Source organism: Podarcis vaucheri, assembly GCF_965113315.1.
Source record: "Podarcis vaucheri genome assembly, chromosome: Z".
In the NCBI taxonomy this organism is placed as follows: domain Eukaryota; kingdom Metazoa; phylum Chordata; class Lepidosauria; order Squamata; family Lacertidae; genus Podarcis; species Podarcis vaucheri.
The window spans coordinates 16,928,655-16,943,880 of NC_138758.1; the positions used below are offsets into that span (position 1 = coordinate 16,928,655).

Below are 15,226 nucleotides of genomic sequence, written 5' to 3' on the forward strand. Positions count from 1 at the left end.
TGCTGCCCGTTGTCGCCCCTCTCCCTCTTTGGCCTCTGGTTCTGGTTTGGCTTTGGCCTCCTTTTCTACCTCAGGCCTCTGTGAAGGAACAACTCTGCCTTCTTTTCAGTGAGGCTGGAGAGGGATGGCCAGCAGAGAAAGTGGAGGAGAAGCTGCCACTTTACCAGTGTTGATCTTCACACCCACTGCTGCCCCACGTTGAACTCTGCTCCTCCTTTCCCAAATGCTGATCTTTACCCCCGTTCCCCATGTATGTGCTTCTTCCCTATTTTGTAAAATAACTCACCATTTAAATGGAAGGAAAATATTTGTTGTGGCTTTCCCCAAACTTAACTAGTGCAGATTCTAATCCTCGCTGTCCCTTCCGTAATTGTAAGACATCTCTCTGCCATTTTATTGTTACAAAAGCGTTATCTTTCCATCGAGAGCCCCCCCCATCCAGCAATCATTTACAATGTTGTTCCGAGGCCCCAGTGAACAAACATCTGTACATCTTTGGCATGCAGATGTTTGGGCTGTTGCATTGCCAGCAGACACCAGATTTGGGAAGATCCCAGCCTTGATGCTTTACATGGACCATTAACTACAATCCTTTTCTGGTGCTTGAGAAGTTGAAACCTGCTCATGCTGGGATCAGGGTGAAATAAATGCTCTTGGATTTCCCCAGTGATCTCTGTAATTAGCCAGGTGCAGATGGCATACTAGCACTTAGTGTTTCCATGCACCTGCAAGAGGCTCTCCATTTCTTTCCCTAAAATCTGTGCCTGGCTTGCTGTATTGCTTAGATAAGGAGGAAATTAAGCTCTTGGCTTCATTGTGTTATGGCTCGTCCCAGCTTACCAGCCTTCACTAATGCCAGGCTGAACGTTGCATATTAGTTTAAGGTTGCCATCAAAATGTCAGCTAAAGTAAACTTTCAAGTGGAAATCGTTGTTAAAGAAGAAGAAGTCTGGAGAGTTTCAAGGGTAAACCTAAAGAGTTCCAGTTTTGCATGGGGGAGAATTTTTTAATGCAAACCTACCTAATTTGTACTGAACCAATATATGAAATGAAATGGAACTTTGAAATTCACACTTCTCCAAACCAATATGAATCAATTCAACAACAACAAAAATGCATACAAAACCATAGGTATATTTTTTATGGGGGGGGGAGAAGTTTGAACAAAAATGTGTCTGTTAGTGAAAATAACATGCAAACTTGTAATATACCAGTGGAAACTGCTCACAAAGATATATGTTAGGCAAAGTTGCACATAATAATGTGCACACTAGCAGAAATGCACAGGGATTTTAATACTGCTTATTTATTTTTTTAAAAGCAAGCTGATGAAGAAACTGAATTTAAGAGTTAAGAATATGTGATTAGAAAAATTAGAACCTGAGAAAAGTCACAATTAACAGATTCACCCTTCCATCGCTTTACAGTGAAACTTGTCAAATGGGTTCACACATCCTGAAACTGTCACTCAGTCTATCTACAGTGAAATCTAAAAATGAACTTGAGGGCTTCTTTTCAGGCAAAACACCTTGATATACCTAAGCATGAAGCTAAAAGAGTTTTGAGTTGGCTAATAAAGATTCAGTAGAGGAATGTGGTATATACTTCATTTATTTATTTTAAAGTCCTACCCCTAGAGATCAATTACCAGCAAGCAATCTCTGCTGCGAATAAGGACTGTGTGAGCTGCTTTCCACTGAATCAGATCATTGGCTTATCTCTTGGTATTGTCTATTCTGAAGACCAAGATCTCAGGCAGACATCACCATGTTCCTAGCCATTTAGCTTCCCCTCAAGAGGCCTGGGAACCATAGATGATGATGGTGGTGGTGGTGGTGGTGATGAAATTAATATACCGCCCTATACCTGGAGGTCTCAGGGCAGTTCACAAGATAAAATCACAATATAAGAACACAGAATACATGATCAAAATAAAAAGAGAAACAACCAAATACTCCCCAACCCTCCCCCATTTTAAAAGACCATTGAATGACAATCAACCAAAGGCCTGGTTAAAGAGGAAGGTTTTTGCCTGGTGCCTAAAGGTGTATAATGAAGGTGCCAGGTGAACCTCCATGGGGAGAGCATTCCGAGGATTCTGTGGGGGGAAGCCGTGCACTTTAAATGCATGGTGAGGATGTAGTCAGAGATGCTCCATTGCTCCATTCTTCAATACGCTTGGTTTAAATAAGGAAATAATTGTATTCAGCCAGAAGAGGAGTTGTGAGAGGTGTGTGAACTCTATTCCATAACATATTGGTTTCCTCAGAGGTGCCAAAAACTTACTTGCGACCACTTAAGAAGCGCTTCTACAAACAGCTACTTTGTGAGAAATAAACAAGGAGGGGGTGAAGTCTTCCTCCACTGTGCTGGGAAAGTTGAATTAACACTTTTATATTCAGCTTGTCAGCAGGATGCTTAACACCCTTTCCATGTTTGATGGCCTTGTTGTACATACTCTCATTCCCTGTTTGTTGCACTTCCCGGGTCTTCTTCAGCCTACATCATCTGTGGTCCTTCGCTCTGAGAATGTTTCCTCTCTACTTCCATATCCTTCTCTCTGTAACAAGCGTCTTTAGGAATGAGACTGAATCCTGTGATCCTGTAGCCAGGCAATTAGCTGCAAAAATAAGCCTTCTTCGGGTATTCAAATATGTAGCAGGTACATAGGATGCTGCCTTTTACTGAGCCAGACCACTGGTCAATCTAGATCAGTATTTTTACATTGACTGACAGCAGCACTCAAGAGTTTCAGGCAGAATTCTCTCCCAGTGCCGCCTGGAGATGCCTGGGATTGAACCTGGGACCTTATGCACGCAAAACAGATACTGTGCAACTGAGCTATGGCATTGCCTCGTCAGCCCATGATACAGACATATTCTACTCTGATCACTTATTATCTCTTCCCCTCCTGCCAACCTAGCAGTTCAAAAGGACACCTTTTTACCTTTATCTCTTCCCAGGGCACCATGGAAATAACTGGATAAACCAGGCATAGGCAAACTTGGCCCTCCAGATGTTTTGGAACTACAACTACCATTATCCCTAGCTAACAGGACTAGTAGTCAGGGATGATGGGAGTTGTAGTCCCAAAACATCCGGAGGGCCGAGTTTGCCTGTGACTGACTTAGCTCATTAATTATTCCCTTCCAAACAGAAGTAGGTCCTACTCAGAGTAGACCCATTGGAATTAAGGGACATAAGTTAGTAATGTGTAGTAACATCAATGGTTCTACTCTGAATAGGGGAAACATTAGAAACAATTCTAAGAAACCCAGAAATCCATTCTACATTCCTGCTGAGGCTATGAAAAACCATTAGTTCTCAGCAACTGGGGCAGGAGGTGGGCTTAGGAAGCCACCCACCCATCCTCCAGCACTGTTTTAGCTTATTTATAAGATTTTATAAATCTTTATAAATCCCTGATGTGGTAGAAGCAGGACTTAATCCTTCCCTTTGCACGTACAGAACTTTCTCTTCTGCAGTCAACAGAAAAGTCCTTGGCATTAGAAAGGGGTACTCGCTCCTGTTTTGTTCACATATAAATACAAGGCACCACAAAGAAGTAAACACTGCATTAAGAACCCCCTATTTATGGACAAATATCCTCCAGTTACCACAAATGGACTTACTGAAGCAACAAACATGAGTCTGACCAAACTGTGGGAGGCAGTGGAAGACAGGAGTGCCTGGCGTGCTCTGGTCCATGGGGTCACGAAGAGTCGGACACGAGTAAACGACTAAACAACAAAACCCCAAAAACGAATTTGAATAGCATCTGCAAGGCGTTCCAGGGAAAGATTGAAGAGCGGGGGGGGGGGGGAGTGTGTGAATGGACACCACTGCTTCTCTCTCTTTTTTAACTGTTCATTTTTTAAGAAGTTCCCTTCCCTTCCACCTCCCCTGATAACTCCCCTGATACAGAGAATGTGTGAATAGCAGGAACTAGTCCACTCTGAAGAGAGATTAAACAAAGGTGTCTGTCCATAGTCTGCTATGGGTTGCTGGTGAATAACCATGTTTTTTTGTGTCCACATATGAAAAAAAGCCAAGCCATTCATCTTTTTGTTTGGCTATTGTCCATTCTTATAATTTTCCAGTCAAAGTGCCCATTAATGTTAAATCTCTGGGATAGCCACATTTTGTATACTTCTGCATTTAGAGATCTACAAATTCTGGTGATGGTCAAATGAGCCATTGTTATTAATTGCATTATGAGGAGAAGCCCTCATTATTTTTTGATTTTTATTTATTACTATTGTATCCCTCTATTCCTCTGCAGAGTTCAGGGTAATATACATGGCGTCATCCCATTTTATCCTCAAAATGACACAGTTTTAACACAGAGTGTCTGGCCTCAGGTCACCCATGGCTGAAATGGAGATTTCATACATGGACTTCCCATTGTCTGTTGATTTATTGGCATTCTGGCTTCCAGTGTTTTGAAAAATATAGGTTCTTACTCCCTGGTGGTCCATGGCATGGGGGGGGGAGTGCAGAACTGGAACACATGACTCCACTGTAGGTTGGGGAAAGTTTCCCCTCCCTTTCACTTTACTGGAAATCTGGGCCACGCAATGAAAGGTATTTGTCATGAATCCTATGATGATCAAAGAAATGCTTTGTACAACACACAATTCATAGAAGTTGTGATGGTTATTCACTTTAGATAGATTTAAATAGAAATTAAGTTCATGGAGAGTGTCTAACAAGGGCTACTAGTAGTCATGGTGGTTCCAATGCTGAATGACTGCTTGGGCCAGTCACTGTCACTCAAGCCAACCAACATTCATATGAAGTATATTAGGGATGCTTTCTAAATGCCAGAATGTTCTTACATGAGGACACTATCAAAAATATAGCAACCCACTGGCATTATGAGATCACAATCCATTTGAATTGGTCGAAAGGTCATTTGAAATTGACTGAAAGGTCATTTGAATTGACTGAAAGGTCTGATTCCCATATTGGGGTTTGTGGAGAAATGTGTTTACTGAGGTAGAGTTTGTTTTATGTACAATGTATTATAGTTTACTGCGAATGTGAAAGGCCAAGTTTGAAATGCTAAGTATTTGTTGCTGGGTGGCAGCTGCATAAAACAAAGTTGCATAAAACTGGCCCAAGAAGCTAGTCCCACCCCCAGCATTGTGTTATACAGAAGAAGTGGCTTGGTGAGGGGCTAGAATTCTATACCATTAAAATCCGATTGGTTGAAGGGTATGCTCACTGGAACATATATAGATAGGCCTGTTCTGCCACAGTTAACAGTGGAGACTGCTAACTACAATTTGATGAGGAAGCTGGGAGAGAAGGCTGGAGCAGAGGCAGGTAGAATCAGTGGGTGATTTGGGGCTCTCAAATTTCAGCAGCACCCTGTGCATTGCTAAAATTCAGTGTTCCCTGCCTCTCGCTCCATTCCACAGTATTGTTTTGGTGCCCCCTGTAGTGTGGCACCCTGTGCAGCTGCACCAGTCACCCTACCCTAAAACTGCCTCCGGGGGAAAGCAGACAAGAGCAGGCCCTCCAAGTGCCCCTATTTTCCAGGGACAGTCCCAGACTTACAGAAGCCATCCTGGTTTCTGATTTGATCCCAGAATGTTCCACTTTTCCTTACGATGTTCCTATTTTCATTGGAGATATGTTCTAGGGTGCTCAGGATGTTTATGTGAATCTTGTCATGTTGTAAGCCACCTTGAGCATTGTTCTAACTATGGAAAGGCAGTATGCAAATAAAATGATGATGATGATCGAAGGTACGGCTGTAGTTTGTTTCCAAAAGAGCTGAATCAGTAGCTTAAGCCAAAGATTGGCATAAAGGCCATCAAAGGGAAGTGAGGAAGAGCTGAGCAAGGAGTTTGTAGAACTGGCCAGAAGGAGAACTGCTTGCAAGTCCAGCTCATAGAAAACCAGCAGAAGTGCTTTGTACCAGGTGGTGGTAAAATTGAATGACTGAGGAAGAGGCACTAAGGATAACTGGCATAAATGTTTGATAGGGGGAGGAAGTAAGCTTTACAAGCCAGTCCTGTGTATGCTTTTGTATTTATAAGCAACTGCTGTTTAAGGTAATAATAACCTTATTAGAGCACACATTAAAGAGATAGTAACCAATTTAAGTATAGTATTTACCTTATTCACCCCTTTTAACTATAAAGTTAATTTACAAAACCCTAAATAACACTTGTAACTTTTTTTTTACTTATGATTTGAGTCTGGCTTGTTTGTGCTACATCTAAACTACCACAGCTACTGGGTTATAGATTAAAGTTTTAGTAAGCTGCAGCAGATAGAAGAATTTGGAACAAAAGTACAAGGGTGGGAGTAAAATAGGAAGCCCTCCACACACTTGTTGAATCAAAAGGAGGAGAATTCCTGGTACGACTGCTCTCCCGCCTAGACGCACCAGGTTAAAATTGCATACCTGCGTTTGCAGAGGCTAAAACCCCTTGCCACAGATGACTTTAGCAGGTATCCAAATCATGAATCAACTCCATTATAGGCCCACATCAACCATTTGAGAGCCAGTGTGGTGTAGTGATTAAGAGCAGTAGTCACGTAATCTGGGAAACCGGGTTCGTGTCTCCGCTCCTCCACATGCAGCTGCTGGGTGACCTTGGGCCAGTCACACTTTGAAGTCTCTCAGCCCCACTCACCTCACAGAGTGTTTGTTGTGGGGGAGGAAGGGAAAGGAGAATGTTAGCCGCTTTGAGACTCCTGAAAGGGAGTGAAAGGTGGGATATCAAATCCAAACTCTTCTTCTTCTTCTTCATTTCTGGGGTGTTTGTTTTGCAAGCTGACACATCTCAGATAAGTTTGGCAGCAATCTTTTTAGAAAATTCCACGCATAGAATCATAGACCTGTAGAGCTGGAAAGGGACCCTGAGGGTCAAATCTAATCTAAATTTGCATGTGTTCATCTTTAGGTCAGATATAGATAGATCAGGAAATGCCTGAATGCCTTTGTACCAGGGTCACCACAGTTCATCATGGAGGGTCTCCTATGTTATTAGAGTTGTGTCAAAAAGGTAAAGGTAAAGGACCCCTGACAGTTAAGTCCAGTCTCAGATGACTCTGGGGTTGTGGCACTCATCTCACTTTACAAGCCAATGGAGCTGGCGTTTGTCTGCAGACAGTTTTTCTGGGTCATGTGCCCAGCATGACTAAGCTGCTTCTGGTGCAACAGAACACTGTAACCAGAGCAGCGCACAGAAACACTGTTTACCCTCCTGCCGGAACAGTCCCTATTTATCTACTTGCACCTTTTGCCGTGCTTTTGAACTGCTAGGTTGGCAGGAGCTGGGACCGAACAACGGGAGGTCACCCCGTCACAGGGATTCGAACCGCTGACCTTCTGATCAGCAAGCTCAAGAGACTCAGTGGTTTTAGACCACAGAGCCACCTGCATCCAGAGATGTCAACCTTATTATTAATGCCATGGTCTACAGCAATAAACCATGGAAATAAATTCAGATTGACACACACCCATGTGCAACTATTCTCTTTCTACGTACCTATTTTATACTCCTCCATCTTACAATTTTTGTCTGTTATTATAATTTTTCTCTCTGTTTTATATACATTATAAAATGAAATAAATAAAACCCCAGCTTCCCACACTGAAAGTTAGTCCCCCCTCCTACTGAGAGTCAAATTCCTGACCATTAAATTGTCAACAAATTGCAAACTAATTAGGAAATGTGGAGAACTGAACTTAAGATTGGAGAAAAAAATAGAACAATTGACAGATTTGTCCCTCTCCCTCCCTGGGAGAAAGTCCCATCGAACCCAATCAGACTTGATTTCTGAATAGGGTTTTGCTGTAAATCTCCTGCCCAATCTGTCATCAATGCCTGTCTGCTGGTGGTTTCTCCCAGCCTCCATCCTTTGCCTAGTGATACTGAAAATCCAGCAGGTCTGCTTGTCCTTGATGGATAACTTTTACTAGTACATGGTGTTTGATCAAGAGGAATGGCAGCCGAGTGAGATGGCAATAAAATGGGGAAATTTATGTCCAAATTTTAGTCTCCATTAAACTGGTGTGAAGCTAGGTGGAAATCCACAGGGGTAAGAAATTTGATGGCTTCTTTCCATGATAACCACTGTAGATTTTCAGCCTCTTGGAATAAAGGGTATACATTGTATGGAAAAAATACTTCATGTTACATGTGCAACCGGATACAACAACAGGCACAAGTTCTGGTGCATAAGCTACCCAGGCCTGTTCTTCCACTAAAGGATTAAAACATTGGACTTTCTTGGCAAAGCACTGTAGTTCACTGACAGAGCATCTGATTTGCATGCAGAAGGTCTTAAAGTTAGTCCCTGGCATCTCCAGGTAGGGTTAAGGTAGACAGACCAGTGAGTGTGCATAAGAGTGAGTTCTAGGCATGTATCAGTTCTGGAGCCTTGCTTTGGAACAGGCTGCATCTGAGGATAGGAAGATGCTTTCTACTGTGTCAGACCGTTGGCCAATCCAACTCAGTGTCATTGAGATTGACACCAGCTCTCCATTGACATTCCCAGTCCTCCCCAAGAACTGAATGGGTGACCTTCTGTAAGCAAAGCTTATTCTCTGCCACTGAGCTATGGTTCTCCAAGTGCTATTCTTCCCAGTCTTGTGTTCTCTTTCCCCTTTTAGCAGCACTGGAGTAGCAGAGGTGGTTAAAAAGTTAAAATGCCAGATTATAAATTAGTTAAAAGTAAAGGTAAAGGGACCCCCTGACCATTAGGTCCAGTCGTGACCGACTCTGGGGTTGCGACGCTCATCTCGCTTTATTGGCCGAGGAAGCCAGCGTACAGCTTCCGGGTCATGTGGCCAGAATGACTAAGCCGTTTCTGGCGAACCAGAGCAGTGCACAGAAACATCGTTTACCTTCCCACCAGAGCGGTACCTATTCACCTACTTGCACTTTGACATGCTTTCGAACTGCTAGGTTGGCAGGAAAAGGGACCGAACAACGGGAGCTCACCCCATCACGGGGATTCAAACCACCGACCTTCTGATCGGCAAGTCCTAGGCTCTGTGGGACCCACGTCCCTATAAATTAGTTAGGAAGAGCCAAATTAGTTGGAAGCACAGACAAGGGTTGTGGGGGGAATTAAAGACTATTTTGTGACCAAGATTATGATCACTTTGGTGGTCTGCACATAAGCAGCAGCAATAATAATAATAATAATAATAATAATAATAATAATAATTTTATTATTTGTACCCTGACCATTGGACTGAGTTGTCCCAGCAGCTTCTAACAAATAGAAGCTGGAAGCTGGGGCAGCTTCCAACAAATAGAAAGGCATAATAAAGCATCAAACATCAAAAACTTCCCTATACAGGGCTGCCTTCAGATGTCTTCCAAAAGTCAAATAATGGTTTATCTGTTTGACATCTGATGGGAAGGTGTTCCACAGGGTAGGGGCCACTACAGACAAGGCCCTCTGCCTGGTTTTTGTAGCCTCACTTCACAATGAGGGAACCGCCAGAAAGGCCTCAGAGCTGGACCTCAGTGTCTGGGCTGAACGATGAGGGTGAAGATTCTCCTTCATGTATACTGGGCTGAGTCCATTTAGGGCTTTAAAGGTCAGCATCAACACTTTGAATTGTGCTGGAACCCACTGTAGATCCTTTAGGACCGGTCCCATCAGCTGCTTCCAGACACCAGTCTAGCTCCTGCACTCTGGAGCTCCTCTCTTCATCTCGGAGGTGATGGAAGGAAGGGAGTGATTTGTCATCTCCATTGCATCCGCTGCTCTTCCTTATGCTAGCCTTCTCTTCAGCCAAGTTAAGGGAAGTAGCAGAGCAATTGCAGGCACTGCTGTCATGCCTCTGAACTTTATCACTTTCCTCCTGCCAGATGGCACATTCCAGTGTTTCAAACTGGGGGCTTTTTCACAGACATGCCTGCAGCCATGCTTGCCTGAAAACGACTGGAGGTCTTGATAGGAGCTTTGCCTTGTTCCTATGCCAACATCCTCTGCATTGATGGAGGCAGCTGCTTGCTGTGCCAAGATGGAAAGCTCTGGAAGCCCCTGGTGGGGCCAATTTTCACAAGCTGCGGAAGCTTGTCATTGTCAAGCCCTGGTTGTGAGATTAAAAAATATAAGAAGCTGGAGGCCAGCATTATTAAGAGCAGGCTTCCTCAGTATCATTTTTGTACATCCAAGAATGGGGAAGTCAAGTCATGCTATAGCCCAAAGCTGGCACGTGCATGGAAATATATTTTCTCCTGTTCTGTTCACCCGCATCAGGTCAGTGGCTCATCTAGTCTAGCATCCTGTTCTCACAGTGGCCATCCACTGGAAAGCCTGGAAAGCCTACAGGTGCAGCAGCGCTCTCCTCTCCTGCTGCTTCTAGAAACTGGTATTCAGAAATATACCACCTCCAGTGGTAGACGTAGATCATATCCATCAGCGTTAGGGATGCAGTGGTTATATCCATTTTTTAACAAGGTTAAAAATGAAACAAAAATGCAGCACCAATTTGAAACTACAGATACATGCCCCAAACAGGTTTCTGAATAATTATTATACATACTATAAATACATACATACATACATACATACATACATACATACATACATACATACAAAAATTTGTTGTACAAGAAAACTAATTGGGGAAGGGCCATAGCTCAGTGGTACAGCATCTGTTTTGTGTATAGAGCTCCTAGATTCAGTCCCTGATATTTCCAGGTACAGTGATGCCTCGCAAGACGAAAAACTCGCTAGACGACAGGGTTTTTCGTTTTTTGAGGTGATTCGCAAGACGAATTTCCCTATGGGCTTGCTTCGCAAGACGAAAACATCTTGCAAGTTTGTTTCCTTTTTTGTAAAACCGTTAATACCCAGGGTGCATTGCTTGAAGAGGTGCAGTTGCGACTTGACTTCGAGGAGCAACTCATAGCACGCGGTGTGGTAGCCTTTTTTGAGGTTTTTGAAGACTTTGGTGATTTTTGAAGCTTTTCCAAAACTTCTTTTGCAGCCATTTGGTATGTTAAACTTTTAAAACTTTTTTTTTGGGGGGGGTTTGGATTGGGGTGTTTGGAATTCAAGGGCTTGGTGTTGGGGAGGGGTTTGCAAGAATCTGGAAGCTTGTGTGTTTTTTTCTGCATTTTTATGATTTTCTGTGACCATTGGGCCACTCTGCTGTATTTTTTTAAAAAAATCCGGATTTGAATTTCTGTGTGGTGGGTTGCTGGGGGAACAGTTGGGGAGGGGTTTGCAAGACTCTGGAAGCTTGTGTGGTTTTTTCCTGCATTTTTATGATTTTCTGTGACCATTGGACTATTCTGCTGTTTTTTTTAAAAAAAAATTCTGGGTTTGAATTTCTGTGTGGTGGGTGACTGGGGGAACAGTTGGGGAGGGGTTTGCAACAGTTGGGGAAGGGTTTGCAATTTCTGTGTGGTGGGTGGCTGGGGGAATAGTTGAGGTTTTTGAAGACTTTGGTGATTTTTGAAGCTTTTCCAAAACTTCTTTTGCAGCCATTTGGTAAGTTAAACTTTTTTGGGGGGTTTTGGATTTTGGGTTGGGGTGTTTGGAATTCAAGGACTTGGTTCTGGGTTTGAATTTCTGTGTGGTGGGTGGCTGGGTGCTTTTGAATTTTTTGGATGTGAAGCACTGATTTTTTTTTGGGGGGGGGGTTGCGAAGGTAGGAGCTGTGCTGCCATGGGACCCAAGAAGACTGCTGCTGCAGAGGCCGGCGAGGGGAAGAAGGAGAAGGTTACATTGGAAATGAAGAAGGAGATCATCCGGAAGCACGACGGTGGAATGCGTGTGACAGACCTCGCCAGGGAGTATGGGAGGAATCCATTGACCATCGGGACCATCCTGAAGATGAGGGAGAAGATCCTTGCGACTGATGCAGCCAAGGGAGTCACCAGGATCGTGAAGAACCGCCCAGCTGTTCTGGAGGAGGTCGAGAAGTTGCTCCTCATCTGGTTAGAAGAGAAGCAGCGTGCAGGGGACACAGTGACTGAGGCCGTCATTTGTGAGAAGGCCAAGGCCTTGCACGCAGACCTCGTCCGGGAACAGCCAGGAACCTCAGGCCAGCCAGAAGTCTTCAAGGCAAGCAGAGGCTGGTTTGACCGATTCAAGACAAGATCTGGAATCCACAGCGTGGTCAGGCATGGAGAGGCTGCCAGTTCTGATGCTTCTGTGGCTGAAGACTTTGCAGTGGAGTTCCTGGAGGTTGTGAAGACGGAGGGCTACGTTCCACAGCAGGTCTTCAACTGTGACGAGACCGGGCTGTTTTGGAAGAGGATGCCCAAAAGGACTTTCATCACACAGGAGGAGGCCAAGCTGCCTGGCCACAAGCCCATGAAGGACCGTCTGACCCTGCTCTTCTGTGCCAACGCAAGCGGCAACCTGAAGATCAAGCCCCTGCTGGTGTACCACTTGGAGAACCCATGGGCCTTCAAGAAACACAAGGTTGACAAGGAGCAGCTGAGTGTCATGTGGCGATCCAACAGTAAGGCTTGGGTCACACGTGTGCTGATTGTGGACTGGGTCAATCTTGCTTTTGGCCCTGCTGTCAAACAGTACCTGCTGGACATCGACCTGCCGCTGAAGGCTTTGCTTCTGATGTACAATGCTCCTGCTCATCCTAAAGGCCTTGAGGAGGACTTGTTGGAGGAGTTCAGCTTCATCAGCATCATGTTCCTGCCGCCTAACACCACGCCACTGCTCCAGCCGATGGATCAGCAGGTCATCGCCAATTTCAAAAAACTCTACACCAAGGAGCTTTTCAGGCGATGCTTCGAGGTGACTGATTGCACCACCATCACCCTGCGGGAATTCTGGAAGGACCACTTCGACATCGTCACCTGCTTGAAGATGATCACCACGGCCTGGAACGGGATCAGCCAGAGAAATTTGAATTGCGCTTGGCGCAGCCTGTGGCCGGACTGTGTGGCACCAAGTGACTCTGATGCACCAGAGTCAACAGTGGTGCAGGACATTGTTGCCTTGGGGAGGACCATGGGCCTGGAGGTCACAGAGGAGGACATCAGCGAGCTGGTGGAGGAGCACGACCACGAGCTGACCACCCAGGAGCTGGTCGAACTGCAGACAGAGGCTGCGCAGGAGCAGGCCTCGCTGGAAGAGGAGGAAGCAACTGAGGAACGGCTGTCCTCCAAAGAACTGAGGGACATTTGCCTGAAGTGGAAGGATGTGCAGGCTTTTGCACAGTGGCACCACCCTGACAAGCACGTGGCACATGACCTTGCGAACACTTTTGATACGAGGGTCATGTCGCCTTTCAGGGAGGTGCTGGAAAGGCGGATGAAGCAGCAGACCATGGACAGGTTCTTCAGCAAGAAGCAAAGAGTGGAAGAGGAACCTTCTTCGAGTTGTCCCCCAGTCTTAGAAAATGTACTGTACACTTTGTTGATTTTTAAATGTTTTTCTGTCATGTTTAGAAACTTAATTTATTGTTCCTTCAATTTTTGAAATGCTCTTTACAGTATTTGTGACTTTAAAGGGCACTTAATAAACTCTTATTGTACCAAATTTGGCTTTGTTTGGACTTTTTTTGACCATAGGAACGCATTAATTGAATTTCAATGCATTCCTATGGGATTTCGTGCTTCGCAAGACGAAAAATTTGCTAGACGAAAAAACTCGCGGAACGAATTAATTTTGTCTTGCGAGGCACCACTGTAATATTAAGAGTGTCCCATCTGAAACCCCGGGAAGTTGCTGCCTGTCCATGTAGACAGTGCTAAGATGGATCAGACTTAAAATAGTCCACTATGTTCCTAAATGACACAGTATGTGTGCAATAGTCTCACTTTTTCAACAAAAGCCCAGCATCATATATAATAGCAAGATGGCAAGCACTTTAAAAGGGGCATGATGTTCACTCATACCTGGTTATGAACTACTACAGTGGTACCTCAGGTTACATACGCTTCAGGTTACAGATGCTTCAGGTTACAGACTCTGCTAACCCAGAAATAGTGCTTCAGGTTAAGAACTTTGCTTCAGGATGAGAACAGAAATCGTACTCCGGTGGTGTGGCAGCAGCAGGAGGCCCCATTAGCTAAAGCGGTGCTTCAGGTTAAGAACAGTTTCAGGTTAAGTACTGACCTCCAGAACGAATTAAGTACTTAACCCGAGGTGCCACTGTATTGTGAAATATTTGGAAATTCGTAATCCTACCCTCCATGCCCTGTTCTTGCATAATCCCATACTTATCTGTTTGCTCCACTGAGCAAGCTGGCCACTGAATTCTGCAGCAGCTGAAGTTTCTGAACCATCTTCAGAGGCAGCTCCACATGTGACACATCGCAGTAATCTAACCTAGTGGTTACCAGTGCATAGACAACTGAAGTTAGGCTGTCCCTGTTCAGGTAGAGGCACAGCTGGCCCACTGTCTGAAGCTGATAGAAGACACTCCACATGGAGCCTCTAGCAATAGCAATGGATCCAGAAGAAGCCTCTTGCTGCATACCCACTCCTTCAAAGTGAATGCAACCCCATAAAGAGCAGGCAACCTTCCATCCATCCAGTCTAGGGAACCACCCACTAGCAGTGCCTTAGTCTTATTTGGATTGAGCTTCAGTTTATTGGCTCTCATTCAGTCCATTACTGAGGCAAGACAACAAATGGTCCAGCACATCCACTGCCTCACCCACAGATATACAGGGTAAGTAGAGCTGTATGTCATCAGCATATACTCCAGATGATTCCTCTTAGTGGCTTCATGTAAATGTTAAAAAGCATGGGAGATAAAATCAAACCCTACATGGGACTGAAGAGCACTCCCCAAGCATCACCCTCTGGAAATGACAATCCAAGTAGGACCAGAACCACTGCAAAGCGGTGCCACCCACCCCCAGCTCCTGAAGGTCACTGTAATCAATGGTATCAAAAGTTGCTGAGAGGCTGAGGAGAATTAACAGGGACACATCTCCCCAGTCTCTCTCTTAAAAGAAGTCATGCAGCGTGGCCAAAGCAGTTTCTGTGCCAAAACTGTGCCAAAACCCTGATGGTTTGCTGGTTTTCATTTTGGTTAAAGATTTCCCCCCTGTTTCTTTAGATACAGACTCAGCCTAATTTGTCTCCCTACCATTCCCATTAGTAAGATATAAAATTATCCATTTGGTTCTCTGTATTAAATTGCCTTACATGTTCACCCCCTCTCTTCCCGTCCCCAGTTTTGGCTGTTTCTTAATTAGATTTTAAGCTGCCTCCTGCCCACCCAGTACTTTATAATTCTACTATACCTTTCTAA

General features: G+C 44.5%; 1 protein-coding gene across 1 annotated transcript; it reads left to right on the forward strand.

Moving 5' to 3' along the window:
- The first annotated feature begins 11,423 nt into the window (after positions 1 to 11,423).
- On the forward strand, positions 11,424 to 13,441 carry LOC309524174 (tigger transposable element-derived protein 1-like). Its single transcript, XM_082208608.1, has 2 exons — positions 11,424 to 11,481; positions 11,642 to 13,441. The coding sequence occupies exon 2, from the start codon at positions 11,659 to 11,661 to the stop codon at positions 13,438 to 13,440; it is 1,782 nt and encodes a 593-aa protein (XP_082064734.1). The 5' UTR covers positions 11,424 to 11,481; positions 11,642 to 11,658; the 3' UTR covers position 13,441.
- Positions 13,442 to 15,226: the final 1,785 nt, after the last annotated feature.

What these genes read in the sequence shown, in the direction of transcription:
- LOC309524174 (XM_082208608.1), top strand. Translation starts at nt 11,659, where the DNA reads ATGGGACCCAAGAAGACTGCTGCTGCAGAGGCCGGCGAGGGGAAGAAG.